This window comes from Corvus moneduloides, chromosome Z, assembly GCF_009650955.1.
Source record: "Corvus moneduloides isolate bCorMon1 chromosome Z, bCorMon1.pri, whole genome shotgun sequence".
NCBI classification, from domain to species: Eukaryota; Metazoa; Chordata; class Aves; order Passeriformes; family Corvidae; genus Corvus; species Corvus moneduloides.
Genome location: NC_045511.1, coordinates 28,868,331 through 28,896,220, shown reverse-complemented (window position 1 = coordinate 28,896,220; position 27,890 = coordinate 28,868,331). Strand labels below are relative to the sequence as shown.

The 27,890-nt window shown below is 47.8% G+C and overlaps 1 protein-coding gene across 6 annotated transcripts; it reads left to right on the top strand.

Moving 5' to 3' along the window:
- Positions 1-412: 412 nt before the first annotated feature.
- On the top strand, positions 413-27,786 carry TMOD1 (tropomodulin 1). 6 transcript variants are annotated; one of them, XM_032096298.1, is made up of 11 exons: positions 710-769; positions 11,146-11,309; positions 13,146-13,302; positions 16,653-16,772; positions 19,694-19,783; positions 20,231-20,361; positions 21,941-22,048; positions 23,572-23,715; positions 24,149-24,293; positions 25,395-25,460; positions 26,217-26,305. In XM_032096298.1, exons 2-10 carry the CDS (start codon positions 11,190-11,192, stop codon positions 25,427-25,429), a joined length of 1,050 nt encoding a protein of 349 aa, XP_031952189.1. In that variant the 5' UTR covers positions 710-769; positions 11,146-11,189; the 3' UTR covers positions 25,430-25,460; positions 26,217-26,305. The 6 variants fall into 6 exon arrangements, with proteins under 6 accessions (XP_031952185.1, XP_031952189.1, XP_031952183.1 ...); XM_032096294.1 differs by lacking the exons at positions 710-769; positions 25,395-25,460 and adding an exon at positions 413-509 and having other exon boundaries at positions 26,217-27,786; XM_032096292.1 differs by lacking the exon at positions 25,395-25,460 and having other exon boundaries at positions 26,217-27,786.
- Positions 27,787-27,890: the final 104 nt, after the last annotated feature.

Below are 27,890 nucleotides of genomic sequence, written 5' to 3'. Positions count from 1 at the left end.
GCGTGAAGTAAGACACGGGATTAGTAGGTGCATTGATATAGATGGCATTTGTGGGGAATTAGCTTTTATAAAGTGCCCAGGACTGCAGCCACAGGTCCCCAGCAGTGCTGGTAGTGGGACCATCTGGCCAGAGGCCTGGGTGGCCATGACTTGGTCTGCCTGAGCCTTGAGGCCCTGCTGCTCCCCCTGTCCCCGTGCTGCACCACTCCTCCCGGGAATGAGATTTTCCAGCCACAGTCTCAGGGTGCTTTACAGTGTCCTAGATCCCCAAGAAGATGCGTGCACATCTTGTGGGGTTTCCCAAAAAGGCAGTTTGCCGAGGCGTCTGGCTCGGCACTCTGAAGGACTTTGCCACGGGACAAAAGGCAGGCTCCAGCGTGTCTGAATCGTTAAAAAGCAGGAAAGACCCTTTGGAAGCAAATGCTGCCCTTGCTGCCGCCCTCCGCAGCGCCCCGCAGCTGCCCCGGGGATGGACGGAGCGCACTTGCCACCCCGAGTGCGGGCAGAGGGTAAGGACCGACCAAACCGGAGCCCGGGGCGGGGGCCGAGCCGGGCGCAGCTGTTCTCGGCCGGGAGGGGCGGTGGGGCCGGCCCCCGCTGAGTGACGGCCGGGCCGGGGCCGCGGCCGGGCGGGACCCCCGCCCCCGGCAGCGGCGGAGCCGGCGAGGGCAGGACGCGCCGCCCGGGCTCGGCTCGGCTCGGCTCGGCTCGGCTCGGCTCGGCTCGGCACGGCTCGGCACGGCTCGGCTCGGCTCGGCTCACGCGTGCGGTAAGCGGGCGAAGGGGCGGCGGGCCCGGCCCGAATCGGGGCAGAATATTTGGCCGGCACCGAGCGTGCCCGGCTCGACAGAAATAGCGGCCGCCGCTGCGGTCTGGGCAGCTGGCAGGAGAGGGGACTGCCTGGGTGCTGGGTCGCCCTCCTTCCCTGCCTGCCTCCATGTCTGCCTGCATCTCTGCCTGCCTGCCGGCGCACTTGCCTGCTTGCGGGGAGCCGTGCCCGGAGGTGGGAGCGCTGCGCCGGGATGCGCGGAGCCGGCGGCGGGCGCTGCGGCAGCCGGGGGTCCCCGGGCTCGGGGCCGTGCCCCGCGGCGGGCAGGCGGTGTCCCCGGGCTCGGGGCTGTGCCCCGCGGCGGGCAGGCGGTGTCCCCGGGCTCGGGGCCGTGCCCCGCGGCGGGCAGGCGGTGTCCCCGGGCCCGCGGCGGAGGCGCTCACGCGGCAGATCCCGGCGGCGATCGGGGGTGCTGGCGCGCCGAGAGGAGAGGGCCCTGCAGCGCGCTGACCGGGTTGCAAAGGGCGCCGAGAGTTCTTTTTTACTGCTGTTGCGTTTGTAATCCAGGGAGCTCTTCTAGGAGATGGTTTTCCAGGTAACGGATCACTAGAAAGCTGTGCTGCTTTTCTAAGGGAAAAGTGAAAATTAGCAGGAGGAAACGTTCCTTGGGGCCGTGTGTTGAATTTTCCTTGGCCATACTTTCTCCAGGTTGAAACAGTCACTGCCTTGAAAGGCACTGCCCATCTCAAAGATAACCTTTCTTCACTCAGATGGATGCAGCTTCTGCCCCCACTCATGTGCCATCCTGGTGTGCTCATCTATCGCCCTCTGCTTTTTAAATGGTCATGGATGGTTTGTTGGGCAGAATCCATTGCCCTCTGCCTCCCTTCAGAGTCAGCTGCTCTACCCGTATCTGGAGGTCCTTTCTGCTTGCTTTACATCTTTCCTTGGGTATTGGGCCTTGAGCCAGAAGGGTGCTCAGCCATGTGACTGAAATTGTTTTTAAGTGTTTTTAATTTTTTTTTTAAAATCCGTTTCTCATGTGTGACCCACCAGATCTTACAGGAGTGAAGAGTGACTTCCTCATTTCTCATCCAAGAGACAAGATTTGTGCTGAGAGGTGACATGTTGTCTCAGACTAGCTGATAGAGCAAAGACTGGACAAGCTTTTTTGGGCACACAACCCCTACTTCAGGTTATAGTAGTGAGCTCTTAATCTTTTGCCCTCTTGAAAGGAGGGGCTGGGCTACAACATTAAAGCCAAATGCCATCTTGCTCACAGTGTAGTGTCCAGAGCCAAATGCCTTTTGCAGAGTTGCAGAAGTGTCTGCAGTGTTGTCTCTTGACAGCCTCTGTACCTCTTGCCCTGATGTATACGCAGTTGGGTATTCCAGTAAGCACACTGCATAGAAGGCTCACTGCTTCTCATTTCGAAGTCTCTGTTTTCCCCCTGTCAGAGCTCTTCCCCCACCCCTCCCTCAGCATTGCATTGTTTTCCAGCCTGACTCATCTTGTTCTTCTCCACACACTTCTCAGCTGTGATGGTCTGCTGCCTTTTCTCCAGATACTGTGTTTTTGCATAATATTGGAAATATGTTGCTTGCTCCCCACCCCCCTGAGTGTATTTGGGAAAGTCAAACAGGTATGGAAACAGTCTGGTCTATCTCATTACCGATTTTCTTTGCCCAAGTTTTACATTCATTCACCAAAAGGACCATTTGATTTATCTTTACAAAAGATCACGAATTATCCTTTTGTAAGAAGCACCAGTCCCCTGTTGACGGATGTATAGCTCCTATTCCCCAGAGCAATGTGCTACTAAATGTAATGTTTGGAGATGAGTTGTTTTACTTTTCTGTGTGCTGCTTCACTGTTTTTCAGGTGTGTGGAGTTTTTGTGAAAGCACAGGTAGGGGGAAGGAAACTGTGGTCTGCCTTCTGATTTTTTTCCTCTATAGCTGACAGCCATTTGCAAATCATGAGCCAGGAAGACTGTCTTCACTTCTCTGTTCAGGCAGAAACCTGTAGACAAAATGTCTTTACTTGGTAAAATTACTAGGCTCTTGAAAGAAACAGGACGTGAAGTTGAGTTCCATGACTCCATGGTGCTAAATGCCCCTATGTTCTTGGGCACATGGATGCAGTGCAATGGGAGGCTCAGTGGTTCTCTAGCCCCATCCCCAGTTCACAGGAGACCTTGCCTGAAATAGGGAGCTTCTGGCTTCATGTGGCCTGTGTTTGCAATCCCCAGAGATGGAGATCCCACCTCCCTGGAGCCTTGCCTTAGAGCTGCATCACCTTCCTGGGAGGCAGTTCTTCCTACTTGTTCATGGTGAATGAGATAAACACATAACAGAGGCTGTCCTGGGTCAAACCAAAGTCTGTGCATCCCAGGATACTCCAGCTGGCAGCAGCCTGTGGAGAAGCGTGGAAGCAAGGTTGCAGTGGTGCTTCCCCAGAGCTCTCTCCCCCATTCAGGCTCTGTGCAGTTTGGTAGCTCTCCCAGCTGGAGCTGGTTTCTTTGTTTCTGCAGGCCTTGTGTGATTGTGTGAGGGTCTCGCTTCTGTTAAATGCCTCGTTCACATTTGGTGCACACTGTACACCACATACTCATTGCTGCTGGAACACTGCTCATTTTGCTTCAGTGTTAGTTAAGCATCAACCCGTCTGGGGCTTATTAGCTGCACCTTGGTGGGACATTTCACTTCCATTTCCTTTGCTTCAGCCACACGAGCAGTGGGGTGGGATTGGGACGTGCAGACATAGGTGTGTTACTAACAGCTCGCTGTGCTTTGCTTCTGGCAGGGCTCTTTTACAGGACATGGCCGCTACCTTTCTAAGGATCCGAGGCAATGCTCAGTGCAAGACAGGGGCCTTTCTGCTCCTGTGTTCACATTGCACCCATCAGGTTCCCTGCAGAATCAGAGTGTGCCACAAAAACAGCGGTGTCCATCTGAGGGCTAAGAGAAACTCAGGCAAGAAACCCAGGATCACTTTTCAGAGGAGATCGTGCTGTCTGTGAAGCTTCCAAGTGGAAGGGTTCAAGTTACAGAGCAGGAACTGAGTGCGCAGTGTCACTAATGACACAAGTGTGCCCACATGCTTTTCACAGGGATTAGTAATTAAGCAACTGAGTGCATGCCAGGTGCATGAGAGAACCTCACCCCAAATAGGAGAGCACATAACTGTGTTTACAAGTGTGTGTCTTAGTAAAATATGTAAAGTGGGGGAGGTACAGCTGGGCTGCTTTGTGTTTGAGCTTTGGCAGATCTTGGCCTGGTCACCAGACATCCAAGCTATTTGCTAATGAGAAAGACCACTTGGTGAGAACTAGTATTGAGTTGTGTGGCTTGTAGGCTGCAGGAGTATTGACAAGAGGAGAGCCAGGAGATAGAGGCAGTTTCTGGATATTAGGTTAGCAGTTGAGTGAGCTGAGAAGACGACTCAGGAGAGTGCAAGCAGTGTGACACTTTCCTCAGCACTAGTGGATAAAGGGAGAGTGACTTTGCTCAAGCACAAGGAGCCTTCCCTAGTGTATGCATGACCTCAGGCAACATACTGTTTGCTGTGGAGCTAAGTGCCAGGATGGAAATGTCAGCCCTGGCATGAGGATATCCATGCGAATGAAGCTGCATCATCAGTAAGTCTTGCCTATGGCCTAATTGAACTTCATTGCTGCAGGGGTTTGGATGGTGACGGTAACTCCAGATAGTATTACGTGTTCTGCATGGCTGGCATGTCACTTCAAGAGTCAGAAGTCATGTGCTTTGATAGACCCAAAATGCCTTCTTCCAGATGTTTCCTTTCAAGTATGAATTTCAGGATGCCTTAGGTTAACAGCCGCTGGCTGGGAGGAAACCTAGATCTTCCTTGGAGAAGTCTGAGTTTCCTGAAGGGACAGCAGATTTGCTGTTGGATTTCCTTAAGCATGAGCCTCTTGCAGGGAGGCCAAGAGTGCCTCAGTCTTTCTAGTTGATGGCTGACTTGCCTGGAGCAATGAGAGTGTGTGCTCTGCTTTCTACATCTGACGTGGCAGAGTTTCTCACCATCTGGGCATCCCATGTCTTTTCACGGTCCAATCTCCTCATCCAGGACATGAATTCGTGTTTTTTCTTCTTTAAAAATCCTTTTCCTTTAGGCAGCACGTGACTGACTGACTGTAATTGGATCCCTCTGCAGCCTTCTCCTCTCCAGGCTGAAAAAATCCAATTCCCGTTGTTTGCTCAGGTTGGAAAGACCTGTCTTCTGCTAGGGGACATCAGATTGCATGCACCATCCAGCTGCAGCCTCAGTGGTGCTAAGCAGAGGGTATCCTTCGGGTCTCTCATATGGGTCTCCTGGCTAGACACTTTCTAATGCAGCTTGGACTCCCAAGTCCACAAAGGAGTCTACAGAAAGTCTTTCATAGCTTTTGCAAGAGTTTTCAACATCTTGTACATTCAAAGTGGTGATAACAGAGCCCAAGCAGGCCAACAGTGCTTGATGCTGCAGGCTGGGTCTGTGTTTATGGCTTGTTAAAATGATGCTTTCCTCTCTGACTGAGAAAATGGGGTCTGCCTGAAAAGGGATCTGTAGAAATGTGCAGGAGACCATTCCCTTAAAGGACTGGCCTCAGGTATTTATCTTCCTTTCATTTTGCTGAGACAAAGACTTGACTTTCAGGGAGAACAATGTTCATTTGAAGTGGGGTAAACTTCTGAATGTCTGTACCTCAGGTGCCAGGCATGTAGTCTCTTGCAAAGCCACTGCTGGGCTCTGGTTGTGTCTGCGAGAGAAGGGACTGCAGAGCCCAGCTGTGATGTTTGTACCTGTGTGCTGGGAGGAGACACACCTGTACCAGCACCTATGCTGACTTCCCTTGTGAGCAGGGTAAAGAGTGATTGCAAGCACCCAGCAGTAAGACTTTGGTTGTGTTTGGCTGTGTGATGACACTCGGGATGGATCCAGTTCCACCTCTGCTCTGGTTTCCTGTTGGGTTTTGCAAAATTCACATAGGTTCACATTTTTAGATGTGGGCTCAGTAGGAGCCGATGCACATCTTTCCCTTTGTTGCTACTGGATCTGGCCATAATTTGTTGGTCAGTTCTTGAAACTCCAGGGAGCTGGTTATCTTTGGTTGCCCAGTGACTCAAAAAGCAGGGTGGCCATGGAGTCAACAGCACCCAATTATGTTGGGATGCAAGCTCAGGGTTTGAAAGCTGTTGCAGGAGGGGCAGAATCATCAGAGACTCACTTTTTGGTGGGTTGATCTCCTTCATCCCTACATCCCCACTGTGTCTGCTCCAGGTCTACATGTGTAACAGCTACCCCTTCTCCAAGTGCTTCTGGTACCCCCCACCTTGCCTTAGAACACCCTGCAAGTGCCCCAGCTCTCCTTCATTTCCTGACTGTCAGCCAAAGGAGATCTCTAGGCTGAATGATGCTTTGCATACATGTGCAGCTTCCCAAGAAATTAGGGTCTGAGTCGTGCATGAGATTTTGTTAGGGTTAGCTAATGGCTTTAAGGTTTGTCAGAGGACTGACCATGTAAGACAGTTTTCATTTAGGAGCAAGCTGGAGGTGATTTGTTCCTCTCATCTGTACAGCATGCATTTTGGATCTGCACCTGGGTGACTCACTGAGGTTTAAGTGTTTGCACAGAAAGTACCTAACTTTTGTTGAGTTAATAGGAAATGGTCACTTTTGGTATGCATAGCTCTTCCATCAAAAAACCCCAAACCCGGGCATTTATCTTTTAAGTTGTGTTGCAAGTCAAAGAAAAGGAAAAAAAAAAAAAGGTGATTGTAGCAACTATAGAGAGGCTGGTTGATACTGGTTTGTTATACTTAAGCTCTAAAAAAACCCTCATAAATCAAAACCCTGTGTGAGTCAAGCAGGAACTGATTATAAGGCATCCCTCACAACATTAATTCCTGCCTTCACTGCCCCTTTAAAAACAGCTTTCATCCTGAAAAGACTTCTGCCTTCAAACTTGGCAGTTTTCCCAAGAATCATCAATAGCTGTGCTGGTCATGCTTGGCTACCTCCTTATCCCAAAACTCAAGCCCCTTGGTCTGCTTTCACATTTCAGAGCACAGAAGAGGTTTTGCAGTAGATTTGAGGGTTGTCTGGGTCAAGGATGTTAATTTTTTCAGCCATGGCTCTGATTGTGTGGCAGACTACACAGAATTCCCGTCCTCTGCCTTTGGTGGTTGTTCGGTGTGGGGGTGGCTAGGGATGCCCCAAACCCTCCCATGTGCTGAGCCTTGGGCATGGTGGCTGCATGCTGCAGCCTGCACAAACCCCTGGAGTCAGGGTTGGCTTGGGCTGATACCAGAATTTATCCCTGGAGAGCCCTGCACCTTTGCTGATGTTAGTTGCTCTTTCTCCCTGTGTATGTATGAAAGGAAGTGCTTTCTGTGCTGCCCTGGTGTTGGCGTGCTGGTGCACACGAGAGGGTGTGCAGGGAGGTGATGGGCTGCCCGGCACAGCATGTGCCAGGTGTGTCACACAGCATGTCTTGACACAGCACACGTGGCTTTCACAATGACGTTTTTGTATTTTCTTGAAATTTGTCTTGCTGCTGTTCCTGTCGCTTTACCAAGTTCTTTCTCATTTGTTCTTTTTCCTGGGGTTTTCAGATCACTGGGGGATGATCCAGCAGACCCTGTGACTTGGCAGGACGAGTGCTGCTCCACAGTCTCCCCGAGCAGTCTGCTGCAGCCTAAGCCCATTGCTGCCCTGCTCCTGCCCTCCCTGCTCGCCCACCTGAAGAGCACAACCATGTCCCGGTGCCTGCCCTCATCTGGGGGTAAAACACAGTGGTCCCCCGTGGGATACTTTCCCAGATGGGTTTCCACCGCTTCCCCGTGCAGACGTCAGTGCTGCTCTCAGGTTTCGGTACCCCAAAAAGGTTATGGTGCTGCAGAGGGGCCGTACCAGTGCAAAGCGCTGTGGAAGGATTATTTCCAGTGTCATACAGGATGTTTTTGATTTGGAATTATTTTCAGCATCCATTTGTTTGTTCAGCATTTTTGAACTCTTCCGAAAGGAACTATTCCATCCCCCTCATGATCAGAAATGTTGTCTTGTTTTGTTTTGTTTTGTTTTCCCATATTCTGGTGAGAACAGTCTTCCTTGTAGATGACTTTCTATTATCTCCCATCCAATTTCAATTTTCTCCTTTAACAGTTTTAGTGATCGTTTTGCATTCCAACCTGTGTGCTCTTCAGATGTACAAAGTGTGAGTGCTTGGGCTGTCTTCCCGTGTGTCTGACAAGTACTTTGAACAAAGAGACCTGATGTCTTGCTATCTTAGTAGTCAATATGAATTTCAATGTTTTGAAGACTTAAAGTTGCAATAGTGTCAGTCCTGTGCAGTTTCTGAATATTACACTTATATTCTTTTGTGATGCTTCCATAGTTGATTGAATGAAAAGTGACAGGGTTGATGAAGAAGAGTGAGAACTCAAGCTGTGCTGAAGGATCTTGTTACTTAGTTTGAGCTCAGGTGAAGGTGGGACCTGTGTTAAACCATGTACTCTGGCACAAGTCAGGGAGAACTGTTTGTGGCAGTGGCTATTTCAGTATTCTGTATAAATGAAAACAATTACACTTAGCAGAATTTACCTGCTTTCTTATCACTGGCAGTTCAAAGCCCTCTTACCATTTACAGCAGATGGGCTGGTTTGCTTTTTCTCCCAGCACTCATTAGCAAGATAGAGTAGAAGAGGCCTGGGATGTGGAGATAAGGGAGAGCCAGCAAACATACTGGAGTCCTGGAGGCTGTGCTGGAGGACACGATGCTGAACGGCTGGTTCTGCGGGCAGGGGAGCAGTACAGAATGTCCTGCTGCCACGGGCGAGGCTGGTGCTCCTGACAAGCAGTCCTCCCAGTGTACTCTTTGCAGGAGATGTGCGAGCTGCCAGTGCTGTCCGCCTGCACCAGCAAGTCTGGGAGGGCACTGTGCCCCCTGACAGCTCTGTTTGGGGTATGTGGCAAATGAAATTCTCCCCACGGGGATTTCAGCTGTGTTTCAGCAGGCTCTGCACCTGTCCTCAACCCTCAGGGCCTTTGCTATATGCAGCCCCGGCTTCATATCTCCGCAAGATGCTTTGAAACCTGAAGCGTTTTCCAGAAGCGTTGCCTGTGTGCACTGACATCCGATGTCTGTCCTGCCTTTCGCCTCTCAGTGCTGACATCTCCGTCCTTCTGGCAGGAGGCAACAAGGTCAGCCCTGCGGGGCTGCACTCTGGTCCCAGACAGGCCCCTGCTTGCAGCCTAGCCTGCGTTCCTGGGAAGGGTCTGTGGCTGCTTCTGGGAACAGTTGTCCTCACGTAGCCAAGACAGATACTGCCATGTGTGTGGCAGGTGTGGGTATTTTAAGTCATTACAGGGAATTTAGCAGCCTGGGGTGGGTTATTCTCTGCCTTCCTGCCTGCTCCTAGCTCCAGCTCCTTCCACAGCAGAATGGTCAAAACTACATATGGCGTATGAAATCCAGGCTAGTCGTGATTTAGGCACTGCAACCTAAGGCTGCAGTAGCACAGTACGTGTCCAGATCTGAGTCCAGGCTGCTTTTCTAGGAGCTCCCGCATCAGTGTTCATGGGTAACTGCAGTAAAGGCTCTGCCCTTCTCTATGCCTACAGGAAGGGCAGGGTGCTGGACATGGCTCATAGGCTGGCTGGTGTGTGGCTGCTGCCCGCCAGCCTTGTAGCACAGGGGGCCCTGCACTGACTGCTGCAAACTGCTGAAGCACAGGAGTGTGGGGTCCCTTCACCTCACTCAGCCAAACCCACTGAGCCCCGTTGCCCCTGCTTCCTCTCCGCCCTCCTGGCTGCCCTTGGCTCTGGTGTCCACAGGCTGATGGTTGCTGCTTGGAGCAAACCAATCCAATGAAAAGATTTTCACCCTCTCAGTTCCCTCAGCTTCAGGGGCTGTTTATGCCATCAAGAAGGCACCATCTCCTGGCACTTAACTTCCTAAGTGTCGAGTGGCAGGAATGTGAGTGATGCAGGAATTACCATCACACTAGCGAGGAACCAAGCATCTGACAAGATGACAGCTCTAAATTTAAGGGCTTGCTGTTGAGCAAGCATGTGTGCATTACTGTGCCCTTTTGTGACCAAGCTAAAGATAATGTTCCTATCTGAAACAGCAGCTATGTTGTAACTTTTATAAAGAAACTTCTCCACTAATGAAGAGTGATCATAAGAGCATAATCTGTCCTGAGGGGACAAGCAAAGCTGGAGAGATGTGATTCAGGGTAGGGCTCTGATGCTCTACAGGAGCTGAAAAGAGACCATTTATAGAAACTCAAAAGATGTTTGTCTCCTTAAAAAATGCACAGTCCTTGCTGTTATTTTATGTAAATGTCACTCAGAGGAATAGCAAAACTTTAAGAAAAGTCACCTAAATTATCTAGGGCTCAGTATTCTCTGCAAAAACAGAGCCAAAAAAGTTAAAATTTACCAAGTGCAGTGGAACAGAAGGAGACTGTCTGCAAAAGAGCAGAGTTGGATATGCTTTTGTGTGTTACACTGAGTGTACTTTTAACCCACCTGCATATTTTAAACACACTGACCATTGTCTCGTTTTGCTTGCAGAGGTCGAGTTAGATGCATGTGATTGTGTATGGCACGGTATACTAGGAGACATGGGCCAAACCTTGGGGTCAGCAGGGATTATGAAGATAGACCATTCACTTCTCTTCTTGCAGAATTGGCTTAGAACGTGCAGCAGCACACAGGTCAGCTGCTTAGCCGGCAGGAGTGCAAACGTGTTGTCTCAGGGAAGGTGGGTCACTAAACAGCACATTTAACTGGCAGCCTCCTGAACCTGAGTGGATAATACTTCCTGATCTCCTTGTGGCTTTAAAACATGGGAAGAAGTGCCATGCACTGTAGCCTCATGGAGGTTTTCAGGGCTCAGAGGTACTCAGTGGTGCTACAAATCTGTTTTCCCATCTGGTGACGATGTTATCTGGAGTGCCATGTGCAGGGTGGTGTTATTGGGGGCTTGTAAGGACATGAGAGCTGCATACTTTATGACTTCTGGTTTATTGTCCTTCAGGGAAATAAATGCCTAGGACACTTCACTAGCATCTAGCATTGCTTGCAGAAAGTCATCTCTAGCCGGGGTCCTGTAAAAAGAACTTCCTCAGTCCTGTGCCATAAATCCACAGTGGGGCAATGTGCTGCCGGAGTTGTGCCACTCTCATGTCCGTGGGCCATTATGTGCGTGTAGGATATAAATGGGGGGCCCTGAGCAATCTTTTGAAATCAGCCACGCTTTAAGCATAAGTCTGCAGCTCTGGGATATTCAGTGTTCCCCAGCCAGGCAGGCTGCAGCATCATGCTTCATGTGTTCAGTGTTAACGCTTCTTGTTTTCATATCAGGTTCCGTTTCAGCATAAAAGTGAGATCCACGAGACTCTTCTAAGATGTCTTACAGAAAGGAGCTAGAAAAATACCGAGACCTAGATGAAGATCAGATCCTTGGAGCTCTGACAGAGGAGGAGCTCAGGAAGTTAGAGAATGAACTGGAAGAGCTGGATCCTGATGTAAGTAATTTTTAATTGAGACTCTAGGTAGTGAATTTTAGTAGTTGTGGGGGAGTGGGCTGCATTAGTAATCTGTATTTCAGTGGGATCCTTTGCAGAGCCTATACTTGGTGCGAGAGTGGAAGAGACTGGCTGCAAATGCGCAGAAGAATTTTTTGCCATTGGAAGCACAGTCTACATGTGTGTCTTTGTTTCTGTTTTCCTGCCCTTTCCCGATGTGATGAGCAACTGTGACTTGCAGCACCAGTATGACCCAGTGCTGGTGCAGGGCAATAATCCTGTGGAAAATGGATCTGTTTCAGACTAGGCCACCTTGGAGGGCATGTTTTGTGGGTTGCTTGGTTTGAGGGTTTTCTGGGGTTTTTTCTGGTGTTTTGGGTTTGGGGTTTTTTGTAACAAACTTCAAATGGTCTGTATTTTCCTCCAGAAGAATCCCAAATCCCAGAGTTTTGCAGAGTGGGACAGTTTATTTTTAGCAGCCTCCTAACATCAGCAAGAGCTGCACATACGCAAACGTGGGGAGTGCTGGTGCCAAGCTGGTGAAAGGTTTTTGGAGCCAGCACTGTCCTATTGCAGGGGATGTGCAGAGCCAACTGGCAGGCCTCTGGCTTACGGCAGTGTTACTCGAGGAGCTTGGGCACTGCCAAGTGAGAAATTGTTCCTGCAACATGCAATTAGTGTTTCTGGAGTAAATGATGGGTGGTGTAGATTGCATCATCAGTATTTTTAATTGCAACGCAGGAAAATATTTGAGAGCTGGCAAGCTAGCTCCTGGGATTAAGCGTATGGGCTGATGGGCTGGTTACAGCTACCTCAGAAGACACAGAGTCAGGCAGCATTCTGTGAAAGATGCAGAAAGGTAAAATAATTATGGACATCTGTCAGTGCAGGTCATGTCTGCTTGAATATTGCATGGTTGCCTCTCACAGCATGAAGCCTGAGGAAGCAAGCTGTCTCCTATGCCTCCCTGCTTGTGCAATTCACACACTTCTCTTCTGTTGCCCTCCAAGGTTGCCTGGGTCTAACTGCTTCCTATCAGTAATTTTCCTTCCTAGGCTTTTCACTGATACAGATATAAATTATAATGAGCTACTTTCATCAGGCAGGCATGGAAAAATTAGTTCGTTGTTCAGCATCACCTTGGATGTCTTAAAAAGTAAACATTGACTTCTATCCAGTAAAGCTTTAAAGAACATGCTTAGTGTCAAATCTGGGAATAGTCTTACTTACTGCATTAAGGCTGTTCTATATTTAAATATAAGCAGGTGTTTACGTGCCATATGTGTCAGGCATGAACCAACTTCCCATGGTGGCTTATGTGACTAAATAACAAGGAGGCAGCTTGAAAAAGGGCTGAGGTTCACAGGGGTTTTGCTCTGCAACCAAGTGACCTCTGTGAGACCCTCTCTGTTGTTTTGTGATGGATCATGAAAGGCAGAAAAGACCACCACAACTCTCTGGTCAGCTCTGTGAAAGGTCATGAGATTTAACTGAACTGATTCTTGTTGGGACACACGGGCATTGTAGGTACTTGGACAGACTCATGTAGTGGGGAGAAGATGGCTGAGAGCCTCCAGAAAGGGAGGGCTGGAGCTGATGTTGCAGAGAAACATCCACTTGGCAGCATTTGAAACTGCAGGGAGGAAGGAGCATCACATGTCTTGGATGATGTGGGAATCAGTGGGGCTGGGTGAAGATAACCTTTGAGACAAGGAGAAGCAAATTGTCCAGCAGTGTGGAAGAAGGATGGTGCAATGAGGGAAGTGTAGAGGGGAGAGTGATGGATGGGGACTGTGGCCTGCAGAGATAACCTGTGTTTCTCACCTCCATGTCTAGAATGCACTGTTGCCGGCCGGGCTCAGGCAGCGGGATCAGACGCAAAAGCCACCAACTGGCCCATTCAAGAGGGAGGAACTCATGGCCCACCTAGAAAAGCAGGCAAAGGATGTTAAAGACAGAGAAGATTTGGTTCCTTTCACGGGTGAAAAGAGAGGTATGGTCATCCTTTGCACACCATGCTGGGTGTGTCATGATGAAGGCACAGTGAGTGCACAGCAGAAGGGTTGTGTCTGACCTGTGTTGATAAAACTTCTCTTTGACACTGCTGGGGTGGTGAATCTGCTCTCTCAGCAGCCCCAGCCCAGGTTTGCTGATAAGATGGGATGTGCCCAAGAGGTCCCTGTGCTTGCTGATTTGGGCACCACCTGATCTGTTGTTAAGTGCCGGACAGAAGTTGTACCACTGTGCAGCCTCTACCCATCCCCATGCCATTGCACCTGTATCAGGCTCTGGGAAAGAAATTATCTTCAGTCCTCTCTTGTTTCTCCTCTGCCCTGTTCTTCTGTGAGCTCCTCACGTTATGCTCCATGTTTCACCATTGCCTTTCACACTCCATCCCAGCAGTACATTTCTGTGAGTATGGTGAGTATTTCTCACCATAGAGAAACTCTACAGCTCTCCACAACTATGATGAGTCCCAGCAGTTCCCATCTAGTTTTCATCACCTCTTGACAACGCCAGTCTTATTTCCCAGTCTCCTGCAGGTTGCTGGTTTGTGTCTTCCTGCACTGTACCTTGCAGCAGCTGCTGCACTCCTGCTCTGCATGGCCCATGGCAAGGGTTTTCATCTGCCTCGTTTCTTTCCTCTCCTTCTGGCATCTTTTCCTGTTTTCCTTGTATATGGCCCATTATCCAAGTGACATTCCTGTTCCCATTAGAACTCTGAATATCATCTGACATGGGATATGGCCTGGTCAGTCCCTTCCTCTACGTTCCAGGAGCTTCTCAGCAGCTTTTTTCAGCTGTTGTGTCTTCCTCTGTCCATGATCCCCCTGCAGTAGATCTGGTTGTGCACTGTTCATGCTAATGGTTGCCCCATATGAAAAAAGAAGTGCACGAAAATGTGGGCATATGAGCATGTTTCCTAACAAAGGTCTTTTTGAAAGGTGTCTCCTTACTGACTCACATGGCTCTCTTTTAAAAAGAGTTTGTGTTAAATCTGTTTATTTAATAAAAGACGAGGTGGTATTTTCAGATTTTAAAAAAAAAGTAGTGCTTGAGAGAAGTAAATGAGTAAATTGAGTGCTGCCATGGAGACTGGCTTGGTACCTTTCACATGTGCTCCATTGCTTACCCACCTGTCTAGCCTAGAAGGTAGAAGCAGTGTTCTGCAGGGGACAGAGGTATTTCAGGCATTCTGAGTCTGCAGCATCCTACTTCAGTCTGTTGTGATCTCAAATGTATTAAACATATTTTCATTTGTAACACGCTGTAGAGAGAAGACACTACTTACAGTGACTGTGAGCCAGAGATGGTTAATTACATATTCACAGCTGTGATGAAGCTGTAAATAAATCACCACGTTTGCAGTTTGGAGGGTGATTTACTAGTTTGCCATGGGAGATGCTCTCCCTGGCCATGCTGCTGGGCCACAGAGTGGGAGTTGGGGTGTGCAGACATACTGTGTTATGACATAAAATGTCATGCATTGTCATCATCATGCATGCACCATTTAATTCAAAGTTCCATCTTGTAACAAAGCATGACTGAGATACAAAACTTTCTAAAACTAAGAAATTAACTTAAAGTAGGTAATTAAAATTAAACTAGTTTAAACCCCAGAAATTTTGATGGCGCTGAGGTGTCAGAAGGAGATATTGCATGACAGCAGAATTAAGTTTGCCCTGTTTCTCTTGTTCCCTGCTGGTGTTGCACACACCAGGTGGTACATACAGTTTGCCCAGCCATGCATCTGGTGGGACAGGGGTTCCAGATCTCTGCACCAAGCCAGGGCAGACATTTTGCTGCCAAGTACCCAGAAGATGCCTGGCTGTGCAGGCACATGACACTCTGCCTATTTTTGCTAGAGCAGCTGTGTCCCAGGAGGCAGATTCCTGCCCTCTCTGTCAGAGTGGCAGTGAACAGGCAGGAGATGGGAACAAAAGGTTGTTTATGGCAGCCTCCATTTTGTCCCAGGGGAGCCTGAGGTGCAGTTGCTTCTTCCTTGAGGCTAAATTTAGCCCCTTTCTGCATATCCCTGAGCAGTAGGATTATTTCTCCCCTTTGGTGCTGCTGACTCTGGTTTCAGAGAGGTGACAAAAATAGTCCTGGCTGGCATGCTAGGCCAGGCCTTTTGCACTCACTATCTCTGCAGTGATCCGGGACTTTTAGGGGAGGGGTCTGCTCCAAAATGTTCCCAGATCCCTCCTACCCCTGTCCCAGCAATGCTGAATTCACCCAGCAGACTGCTCCCTGCCGTGGTGTATTAAAACATCACAAGCCTCTCTCTTTTCTTCTGGGCAGTGGATGCTGTGTTGTGAAATCTTAGATCTGACCTGTTCTGCCTCTGAGAAGAATCTGCTGCCCACTGGTAGCCTGAGCAGTGAGGAGCTGCAAGCAGCTGGGGAGGCCCATCGATCCTGTCCACTGCCCCATGCCTCCTGGGATGCAGCCAGCTCCAGCAGAGAAAGGGTCATGGCTTGCCCAGTGATCACCATGGGCAATGGGATGGGCGCCTGGCAGGGAGCTGACTGCATTCAAAGCTTCAGCCTCTAAGGGGGGTGTGGGCACCCCCCTTAGGAAAAGGCCATGAGCAAACAGCTAAGATGACAAGTTTGCATTACCAGCTGGACCTGTAGATTTGTGCCTTTGAATTGTAGGGAATAGGTCTGTTCTTTGGCCTTTTGCTGTCCAGAGAGATAAAGCACAGGGGTCTCCATGTGGCATGCCTTTTGCAGCAGGGTTGAGCTAGACCAGCTGCCCTAGGCCTGCTCCTCCTTTCATCCCATGCCTTCACTGAACTGCTGTCTCTGCCTGCTGCCAGAGCCCTCCACCACCTCCTTTCCACCCTCTTTTGACTAATATGCCATCTGCCCTGCCAACATGCACTTGGAGTTAGCAGCAAGAGGTATCTCGGTGGCAGGACTGATCCTGCACAGTGCTCGGTCCAGTCTACTGGCCTCTCTTGAGTGCTGTTAAACCTTCACCCCTTTTGTGCAGCCTTCAAAGAAGTGAAGACCTGCAGGGTCAGGCTGTGCATGGCGTTGTGAGTGCTGTGCTGTGAACAGCCATGATCCCGTAGCGATGTGCTGTTGGGTTTCCGTAGATGCCGCGCTGGTGGAAGGGCTCAGCTCTGCAGCCGTCAGGCAGGTGCCTCTCTGTTCGCATTGCAGCCGAACTCAGACCAAGCTGATGGAAATGCATTCAGTGTCTCCTCATTTTTGTCTTGTGCTCCCTCCGTCCTTTCTACTTTTCAAACCTCACAACATGGAAATGCGTCTGCATGGGTAGCTGTGAACTGAGTGCTGTAGCTATACTGAGAGTGACCTCACTTTGCATTTATAGGAAAAGCTTGGATTCCCAAGCAGAAGCCGATGGATCCCGTTTTGGAAAGTGTGACTCTGGAGCCGGAACTGGAGGAAGCCCTTGCTAATGCCTCTGATGCAGAGCTCTGTGACATTGCTGGTAAAATAATTTCACAGTAATTGGGGGTTCAAGTTGTTCAACTATTAGGGGTTATTCTGTTCCTTTGTGGGTAACGAGCTATTGCGCTTTTTTTCTGTTTATCTAACTGCTGTCAGTTCTGACAGAATTTATTTATTTGTTTAAAAAAGTTATTCAGCCTATGTGATTTAATCAGGAGTGTGGACCAAAGCTGAGGAGGGAGAAGAAAGCTTTATCAAGGGAGCAGTGTGTGGTTTGATCTCCTCCTTTGTTTCTGCCACTGACTGTTGCTAATTCCAGCCTGTACTGTACATTCAAGACCACAGCTTTCTTCAAACCAAATCTTAAGAAATAGTCACGCAGACCCAGGGAGAATGTGGATTTCTTGTGCAACCTATTAAAGTATCTGTCAGGTTATAGAAGTCTTTCAGTGGACGTTCTGGCCTGATGGTTGTTAAGGAGCTTTTTCAACACATTTTAAGTGGTGGATTTCTTGTGATTTGTGTGGTCAGCCAGTCAGATGACAATATTGGTATCTTGCTGAAGCCCATGGTGTGGACTTAGCTCTGTGCTTGGGATAGGACATGCCTTGGCCAAAGGAGTACATGGATGCCCCATGCTGCTTTAGCGAGGTCACATGTGGTCTGCTGGTCCAGCAGTCAATGAATATTTCAGTGATACTGGCTTCTTCTTCCAGTTTTGTCTCCTTCAGGTTTCCATACTCCCTAGCAGTATCCTCCTTGCTAGAAGTCTGTAAGAAAGTCTGTAGAATAACTACACCGACTAGACATCTTCTACATAATAATACTGCACTTTGGCTTAGAAATGTGTTTCTGCTTTAGGGCTCCCAAACATTAGCACCATGGCCAAGCATTGCATCTGTGGGTTTTGCTTTTTTACTGTTAATCCTAGAGTCCTATAAAGCCCTATCCTATAAAATCTGCCTTTCTAAGCTCTAGATCTGTGCAGCAATTGTTGTCACAGGGAAATCCTGTTCAGGGCAGCTTGTTCTACAATTGCTGGGAGAATACACTTAAGTGGCAGCTGGAGTACTGATGTGACACAAGGTGTGCTGAAAGCTCAATACTGACAGTGACAGCCTTGCTCCTGCCTGCTTAGCAGGGCTCATTTAGCAGGAGCTCGTTCTGCTCCTGCCTGTTTAGCAGGGATCATTGTGAGCTGTGGTGTATTGGATCCCTCCCTTGGCCAAAGGAGGATGACTCTCAGTATCCCTGGAAGGGCTCCTCGTCTTTGGTCAGGTGAGGGAGACAGAAATGGGGTGCCTTCATTCTGCTTGAGTTCCTTTGGAGAATATACCGTAAGCACCAGACTTAGAAACAGTGGGTCCCTCTTGTCTACCAACACAAACTTGAGCCACCAAAACCTGTGGTCATGACAGCAGATCCTTGCCTCTCTCTGCAGTCCAGACACTGACACTTCTAGCTGCTGGAGAGACTTAATTGTCCAAATAAGCTGTGATTTGGGGAGTATCTGTGTTCCCAAAATGCTGAGCCTACAAATTACTTTCCCAAGCCGTGTGGCACCTCTGAAAATTCCATCTGCAAGAAAATGACAGAGAAGAGGGCCAGCTAAAATAGAAACAAGCAAACTCGAAGTGCCCAGCCTCACTCAGACTTACAGATGGAGACTGCTTGACTCTGTGAGATCCAGTTGGGAATGTGTTGGGGACCTTGGGGAAGTTCACTGACACTGTTTGCTGCTGGCTGTGCAGCCTGTGCAACCCAGACACAGAGTCACAATGAGCTGTCACCATAACAGATCTCATTCATGTGCTGGGCTTCAAGGATACCTTTCTCCTGCAAATTCCAGCCCTTCTTGGCCAAAACAACAGAACATGGTGACAGACTGGTGCCAACAAGCCTAAGAAGTGCCTTTGTGGTGGCATGCTTGGATTTTAAGGAGAAGTTTATTATTTTCGCAGCTGTGTCTATCCAGAGGTCAGGACTTGTTCAAATGTGTCTGTTTTAACAAGTATTTGTGTGTCTGCGTTTTTCTTTAGAAGGTCATTTAGATACTAAAAAAAAAAATTGTTGATTAAAAAGTCAGTATATTTTCAAACGTCATCTTCCTGTTTGTAGCAGGGTTACTTTTAGAACCAAACTCTTTGCCCAAAAGTTCTTAAGGCACTGACTTCTTATTGGTCATTTGCAGCTGCCAGAAATGTCACGAGAGCCCCCAGACATGGTTCCATTTGCATTTGCTTATTGGCTTTGCAGTCTTGAGTCTGAGAGATGCAAATGGGCTGACTTAGGCTTTTGGGCTCTTAAGCATTTGAACTGTGTTCATACCACCACTCTCTACGTTTTGACCAAGCCAGCAGAGATTTAGCTTCTCACAGTGTCACCTTCCAAACGCACCAAGTTCACCACCCCAGCTTGCTCTGAGTGAAAACACGGCGTGCGTTGCCATGCTTCAGGTGACAGTCACCTCCTGTGTTGCTGCCTTGGGGTCGGTTTGGCTCCGTGTGCAGCACAGGTAATCTCCAAAACTGGGCTATGGAACTGCGTGGCACATGCCCAGTGAGCAGGGGTGACAAGGATGTGCAGACTCCTGCTGGACTGGGCCCCTTATACTAAAGCCTACCCATGGCATTTTTTTGAGTTTTTTACTGTCTTCTCATTATTTTTGTGTGATTCTGAGTGAGGTAGGCTACTGGGAAGCCTTTAATGTTTGTTTGTTGTCCACAAGATGATGTTCCTCTTTTCCTGTGGATCAGGCTGCATTGGAATAAGCAAGGGAGCACATTTGAGCACTGTTGTGCGTTTATGCCAGCTGGGGGGCTTTGTCCTTCCTTTGTATGTTTGTCTGTGCTTACACAGGGAAAGTTAGCATGCTGTGAACTCCCATCCCAGGCAGCATCTGTGTCTTTTCCTGGAACTGGAGCCTACAATAAGTCATGTTCTCCTTTTCTTTCTCTGTAGCCATCCTTGGCATGCACACCTTGATGAGTAACCAGCAGTACTATGAGGCACTGGGGAGCAGCACCATTGTGAACAAAGAAGGGCTCAACAGTAAGTGATTTATTCTAGCAGGCTGCCGTATTTGGCATTGAAGCTGCTAGCAGAGGCAAAGTGGTAATTATTTTTAGGCTGAAGGTTAGAGTCGTGCGTGTCAGAGCAGCCTGTGATTGCTGGGGCCATCTCTGGTGCATCCTTGCCCTGCGCCAGCCAGTGCAGTCTCAGCCACTTCGCTGGTGCCATCGGGAGCCAGCACAGCCCAGGCAACAGCCCCATGCAGGCAGTGTGCCTTCTGTCACCCAGATTTGGACGCTGACAGCACATAGCAGTAGGCACTGGCTGTCCTGTGCTGGGTGGCCCCAGTGGAGGGGCCTCTCATCTCGTGGCTGTTTGTCAGGTCATGCCTCCATCTCTCCACTTCTGGAAGAGGATGAACACACTCAAAGAAAAGATAGTGCTACTCAGGGTGCTTTCTTTTCACATCTTGCTTTTACCTTGCAGGTGTGATTAAGCCCACACAGTACAAACCAGTTCCTGATGAAGAACCAAACTCAACAGACGTGGAGGAAACTCTGAAACGAATACAAAACAATGATCCTGACCTTGAGGAAGTCAACCTTAACAATATTATGGTATTTTTTCCTTTCTACCCTCTTCTCTTAGAAACAAGACTAAGAGTCTGATACACAGAAGGCAGACACTGAGTCTGTTTTGCTGCACAGAGCACTATCATAACACTGAATGTAGCCAGACAAGAAACACCAGCACTTCCCATCTCCACTGTGGGCAGCAGAATGGATTGTTACCTGCTGTGGAGCAAAGGCTTGAGGCTGGTAGCACAAGGACTCGTCTAAGTGCCTGGAAAAATGGACCTGTGTCAAGGGAGTTTGGGGAGACCCAAAACTGGCTGGCTGGCTAAAGCCATTTTAGGTTGCTTTAATGATTTAGACAGGCATTTTTCGTGGAGGGGATGTTGATGTATATTATAAGATGGTGGGGGAAAAAAGGCTTCATAATCCAGATGCTTGCTATGAAAATATGAAGAAGTCACCCTTCTTGCAGGTGGCTCTGTCCATCTCCCACCCATCCCTTCTGTGGAGCTCTTTTACTTCTTGTAGAAAGCAAATCAGGACATAGCACCACTTTTTGTGTTGCCTTTAGGACGCATACAGGCAGTAAAAAATAGAGGTTCTGTTTTCATGGTGTCTGTTGAATGATGACATAGCTAAACAGCAAGAACATGGTTAACTCCACGTGCACATGAAAGACATTTTTGCCATGCTACCCGCGCCTTTCTAAAACAAAAATATTTTTATTTTCATGTATTTGATCCAGGCTAGTAACCCCATCCCTTGAGGACACAAGGCTGAGGATCTGGCAGGCAGGCAGACACTATTTTTGTGTGTTGAACTCATGACTTTGGGATGGAGTTTGGAGAACTGGGGAGTGACAGTGGAGGTTCTAAGCTGCTGGGTGATGTGTTATGGCTCTGTGGATGACGTTGAGTATAGATGATTCCACATGGTGGGATCCAAATGGCGTGGCAAGAAGTCCAAGGTGAGGATGCCACTTAAAATTTTGGGTGAAAATTTGCACATCTGAAAAGGGTATCTAAAGTTCTTTGTAAGTGAAATATACTAATTTTGAAGGAACTCAGAAAAAGCAGCATTGATTTTTTTTCTGGGCTGAGACATAGCATGGCAAATGTTAGCCTGTAAGATGTTGTATAAAGCAGTCAGAGGTGTCTGTGATTTGTGTTACAAGGGATCATTTCAGGCCTTTCTGGATCAGTTCCTGTAGATGGAAATTTTCTGAACGTGACATGAATGTTTCTCACTCTGTTGTTCGTATCCGAGAGTGCAGGAGCAGTGCTTCGTAGGCTCATGGATCCTGGTTACAAACATCCCCACAAGGCCTGTGTTCCTAGGTAGCTGAGTTTCTGGGCAATTAAAGAGCAGAGATGTGGCTTCAAATCAAGGCAGTAAGCTTTCAGCAGCATACAAAATAGGATGAAGACATTGCCATGCTCCTTAGAACATGCTAGTTCTAGCAAGTGAACTTGTTAAAACATTTATCAACCCATTCCTGAATTACTTCAGTGCATTTGGTGATTTGACCTTGATGAGAGTTAAAAGTATCTTTTAAATGTATTGCATATTCATTGCACACAGATGATGGCCTAACACACGCTTTCTGCGTTTCTTGTCACAGAATATTCCGATACCAACTTTAAAAGCTTTTGCAGAAGCACTGAAAAACAACACGTACGTGAAGAAGTTCAGCATAGTTGGGACACGGAGCAATGATCCTGTTGCTTTTGTAAGTACTGTGAGCTCATCGTTCCAGTGTTGTGACAGGAGCTGTTCTTGGGCAAGGTATTTCCGGCATTACTGACTGACTGCTTCAGCACCTTGTGTTGGGTTTGGCACATTTCACACCTCTAGCTGTTTGGTGCAGGTGCTTCAGTTTCAGGAGCACTAGTGGAAGCCAGCAACAGACAGGCTTTTGTTCCTTCACTTCGTTTTTCATCTGTGGAGATTTCAGGGTGCAGTCCTTTAATCCATGCAGTCTCATATTTGTCCTCTTGGATCTCTTGGAAAAGGAGCGTGAGACAAGAACCGATGACCTAGTGGCATGTTCTAAAAAACAGTTTGTCTCTCTCTGTGGAGATTTGTTTCTGTTGGTACAAAGGTGTGCCCACCTGCTGCTCCCCCCACACATGTCTGTTCCAGCTCTCTCTCCTGTATGTGCAGACGTGTGCAGAAGCAGGGTCTCCTCATTGGTGGCCTCTGTAGGTGATAATGGGAATTTCTGGCTGCTGTGAGTGATCTTAAATATCAGTGGGGATGCAGAGAGGAGCCAGCTGTTCTGCCTGGTCTTTGTGCTGCCTTCCAGGCTGCATCTTCGCATCCTTCTCCAGCACCATTGCAGTCAGTTTTTGCTCTTAGTCACCCAGGTTACCCCTGCCTACCTCCTCAAACACACACATGTGTGCACACCACTTTCCTGATAGAAAATAAACTTTCTGGAGGGCACGTACTGCTCTTAAATTATTTCAGGCACTCTGGACTGGGTAAAAACCCTGTGCAGGCAGGACAAGTGCCATCTGAAAGCTTGAGGGGTGCTATGCTGGGCTAGGAGAGCTGTGGGGCTAAGTGCTGTGGGTGCAGGTCAGCTCTGCCATGTGTGCATCACCTTCTGGTCCTTCTGTTTCATGGTGTAAATGGATCCTCCCTTGCAGTTTGTATGAAGTGACATGATCTGATCAGGTCTGGGACATTATGAGCATTCCAGCCACTTCCGATCTCACCCACTAAGGGAAGCAAAAATGATTAATACGATTGTGATGCTGCTTGGGGGAGGACACCTTGGATGTGGAGCATCCTTTGTTGTTCAAGACAGATGTTCCTCTCTCCGCGTGTTGTAATGGGAAGCATCTCAACCCTGTGCAGTGCAGGCAGGGACTCATCAGAATGGAGGCAGGGCCAGTGCAGGCCAACATCCTTGTCATGACCGTGCTGGCTTTAGAAGAGGGACAGATGAAGCTGTCACAGGGCAGCTGCAGATGTGGACTGTCACCTTTTGGGGTCGCCCCAAGTGTTTGTCCATGCGAGGTTTTGCTGTGGCCTCCAGCATGCTCATGCTCAAGAATTCCCCTGCAACAGCAGGGAACCCCTTCACAAACAGCACTTCGATCTGGTGGCAGTGAAAACTGCTTAGCAGATGTTTCATGTGGGATCCTCCTGGAGTCCTCTGGAGGTGAGGGGAGCTGAAGCCCTGCTGCCCTGCAGTGCTCTGCCCCTGCCTGACTGCCAGCTCTTTCTGCCCACCTCTGTCCACAGGCCCTGGCAGAAATGCTGAAGGTCAATAACACACTGAAGAGCCTGAATGTGGAGTCAAACTTCATTTCCGGGTCAGGGATCCTGGCTATTGTTGAAGCACTCGAGGGTAACACGTCACTTGTGGAGCTGCGCATTGACAACCAGGTAAAGCGTGTGTGGGTGACAGCTCTGGTCAGGTGAACGAGGCCTGCGTGTGGGGAGCTGAGTGTGCCGTGGTACAGAGGCTGGGGCAAGTGTAGCTCCCCGAGAAACCCAGAGCTTGAAGTGGCTGAGCTATGGGGAGCTCAGAGACAGCTGATTGGGAGACCAAAATCCTGGTTTCTGCAGATGTCCATTAGCTGCTAATCTGTCCAAGAAATAAAAGACTTTGGACAAAGGGAGTTGTGGGAATGTCTGCAGGAGGAGTTGGAGCTGCTGGGTTGTAGCATGTGTACAGGAAAAGGCCAGCAGTTTGTTTTACCAGCTCCAAGTCAGAAATGTCAAATGAACCACAGGTCCAGAGAAAGATCTGCAATCTCTAAGTGCTTGCTCTGAATCACCCTCTAGCCTGAACAGCTTGCTTTTCTGTTTTCAAAAGAGTCAACCCTTGGGCAACAAAGTAGAAATGGAAATCGCGAATATATTGGAAAAGAACACCTCCCTTCTGAAGTTTGGGTACCATTTCACTCAGCAAGGTCCCCGGCTTCGCGCCTCCAATGCCATGATGAATAACAACGACCTGGGTGAGTGAAGCTGGCTGCAAGCCGGGAAGCATGGGAATGTCCTTTGGGCAATTGCTGGTGGGATTAGGGCAGAACTGCTCACGTTGAAGATGTGCATGAATTAGAATGTGGGTCTTGAAGGGCCTGATGATGCTTTGCCCCTCAAGGAGGAAGGCAGCCTTCACCAACCGGTTCCTTAATGCAGCTGCTGCCAGCCAGGCAGTGTTTTTTGCAGTAACAGTGGGAATTGTTGGGAAAGAGCAAGAGCTGCTAATGTGGTTCAGTACAGCTTGTGATACAGCATGTGGCACATGGGTTATGAGGTGCTAGCATTTGTGGTTCCTGCCAACTGCATGTCTTCCTCCAGCTTCATTCCCACTTTAACAAGGAGATGAAAAGTAGTAGAGTTGAACTTTGACAGCAGTAAGATTTGGCCCATCCCCTTCAGCAAAACAAACTGGAACTGTTTGTAGGGATATGTGGGAAGCCATGTGGCTTATGAGTTATCTGTATACTCTCAATGAAGTGATCAGAAATGCTTGTGAAGCAAAATGCAGGCAAGTCTGCAAACTGCCATTTCAGCCAAAGCACGTGGCAGAGGCTTTCCATTGCTTGGCTACAAGCTGCTGTAGAGCACAGGAAACCAGGCCAGCAGAGCAGTGCTGAATGCAGCTAACACACCCACCACGCTGTACTCGGCAGATGATAAATCTGTTGTGTTTTAAATACAAATGAAAAAAATCAATCTTGCTTTAGCCAGCACTGTCCTCCTAGGAAGCACAGCCAAGCACAGGGGTATGAGCCAGTTCTTCACAGATGACACAAAACACTCAGGACTCAGTGAGTTCACTGGGTATCTGTTCTGCCTGTGATTGCATTCCTGGTCACTCGAGCACTGCACTGGGAAAGACTTTCTGTCCTTTCGAACAGAGCATAATTTTTAATGACTCTGCAGCACCTGGCATTCAAAATAATCAGCTCAAAGATTTAAAATCTAGTGTTTTGACTGTTCCTGCTGTTAAGGGGATGAATTCACAACTTGCCTTCCATGTAAGAGTTGTGTATTTTGCCTCTTTGACCACTAAGATCTGCATTTTTTTTGTCTGATTTGGTTGTTTGCAGCTCGTATTCATCGGTCTGATGGTCTCTGGCACTAGCATCTCAGCTCTACACCTGGACAATGTATAAGTAAAGAAAACCTCTATTTTCCTCCCTATCAGCAATAGCCCTCTGCTTCTGTGCTCCACTCCAGTGTTCTTGCCTATCAACTGATGCTACCAGAACATGGTTTTGGTGCCATAGCTTCTGATCCCTAAGATACTCTGTGTGAACTGACTGTGAAGGCTTTCATGTTCATCCTCATGAGCTAACCTCTGCATTCTCTTTATACATTTTTGTTCTGGTTTTTTTTGCACACCTTTCTTGAAAAGTCATGAGTGTAGGTGTCAAACAGGTGTAAATCAAGTTTTTAAGACTAGATACGGGAGTGCTTTGACCATGTTAACCATGATCAGAGGACTGGAGCCCAGTGGCTTAGGGTAAGGTTTTAAAAAAATTTTTTTTTGAAAAGGCAAATTTTTAATTTGAAAAACGAGCCAAGGAAAAACTGTGACATCTGTTTCCTGCTGTCTCTACATCAGTCAGATAATGCACTGGCCAAAATCCAGTTACAAACTGTGAAATACAATTAGCTACAGAATAAGGGAGGTAGGGCTGAAAGTAGCTTCTGGCCTTAAAAAGTCATAGGGAGACAAACCTCATCTTCCTTGATTTTACTGTGAAAGGCTGTGCCTGCTGCTTAAAGCAGGAATTCAGCAGCTGATGCTATCCTGTTTCTTTCCTGGCAGAAAGTACATCTCTCAGCTCCTTCTACAGCTATTAAGGCAAGCCTCCATCCACATTCTCCCATTGCCATGACTGACTCCTCTTTCTCTTCTTTTTCAGTGAGGAAGAGAAGACTTGCAGAGGTGAATGGGCCTATTTTTCCCAAGTGCAGAACTGGAGTGTAGTTCCTGGCTATGGAGGTCGTTCCCGGTGATCTGTGCTGCACTGTGGAAATCTAAAGGCAATAAGTGCCTTGACAGAGTATTTGTGGTGCCTCTGTTCTGTTTTATGCACTAACAGTTGAAGTTAAATAGTGGCTGTAGTTTTTATGAAGATTTTATCCAGTAGGACTGTTGATGTTTTCTGTAGAGTTGGAAACTATTCAAGCCAACGTGTCAATTTTATGCAACCTCAGTTTAGAGTACAATCCAGTGTTAAAAGGGGATTAATTTTTCTATAAACTTGCTGCACGGTGTTTCATGAAGTTAGGATGTGGTATGCATGAGTGAAAGATACAATTGTTGCACACAAATTATAGAAGTATTAAAAAAATACTTTATTTTTTTTTTTTTCAAAGTTGATCTCAAGTAACTACAGACGAGTAACTAGTTTAACTAGCACTTCTAACATCTGGAAACATGGCTAATTTCAAGAATTGTGAATTACAATTTTTTACCAACATTTGCTGAATCATTTAATTGGAGATGCAGTTTCAAATGCATCCCAATGTTTCTTAGAAAAAACTGATCTCCACCCCCTGATTAAATGGAACTTAAGGCCACCAAATATTAAACAGTCTCAAAAATCAAGTGGTTTAGATGGGTCAATATCCTTCAATCCCAGGCAAATCCTAACCCCCAGAGATGGCCAAACTAATCGGCAAATTCTCTTCTATTCCCCACTCCTTTCAGTTTCCTAATGTTAAAAGCATTTGTCCAGATATTCACTGGAGACAGGTCAAATTCTCTCCCTTTGCTGTTTTGTCTAGACGCCCATGTCCATTAATTAAATTTTGTTTTGCTAGGAATTATTTCTTTTACTGCTGTTCCTTATGTCCACATAAATGCAAGAATAAATGTTGTGCTCTAGAAAAGCTGTGAAGCAAAATACCCTGAATCTGAACTTACACTAGATATGATCTCACAGCTTTTTGTCAGTCTCCAGTCATCATCTAGCCTGGGAGGAATTCTCCACAGGCTTGTGTATCTCCTAGAGCTGCAGTCTGCAGGACTGGACCCAGCAGATCCAAAACTCCCACAATTAATGTGGGTGGGATCCTGCTCAGTAGGAAGTCTCCGTGGAAGACGCATTGCTGTACTGAAACCTTAATCTTGGGTGGATTAATCCTATAAAATACTCTCTCTCTTGCTAGAAATCTGCCTTTAAATGTCTGTTAAGGAGTGAAGTTTTTCAGCCTTTTATATACATTCTGGCAAAAGTCCCACAGATTTCTTCAGAGCTTGTGCACAAACACCACTGATGATTTAGCTCTGACCAGCAAAGCAGAGAAACACTATTTAGCAATGTGGGAAACACACTTGTTGCTCTTCGAATCTTAATAAATGTGCCTATGGTGTCATATAAAATGCTTCACTATAGCTTGTTTCCTCCACTGTGCAAGTTCTGTATCAGAAAATGAATGTGAAAGAAAAATACTTGAAAATATATTAAAATGAAAAAAACTGGCAGACTTAAGAAAGTACTTTCTTCTGTGTGCACTGTGAAGACTTTGCAATGACCAACTCAATCATCAAATCAGAGCCACACAGTTTCAGCTGAGCCATCCACTCAGAT

What these genes read in the sequence shown, in the direction of transcription:
- TMOD1 (XM_032096294.1), top strand. Translation starts at nt 11,190, where the DNA reads ATGTCTTACAGAAAGGAGCTAGAAAAATACCGAGACCTAGATGAAGAT. An exon ending in GCAATGATCCTGTTGCTTTT is followed by an intron (nt 22,049 to 23,571) that starts GTAAGTACTGTG and finishes CTCTGTCCACAG; the next exon opens with GCCCTGGCAGAAATGCTGAA. An exon ending in AGCTGCGCATTGACAACCAG is followed by an intron (nt 23,716 to 24,148) that starts GTAAAGCGTGTG and finishes TGTTTTCAAAAG; the next exon opens with AGTCAACCCTTGGGCAACAA.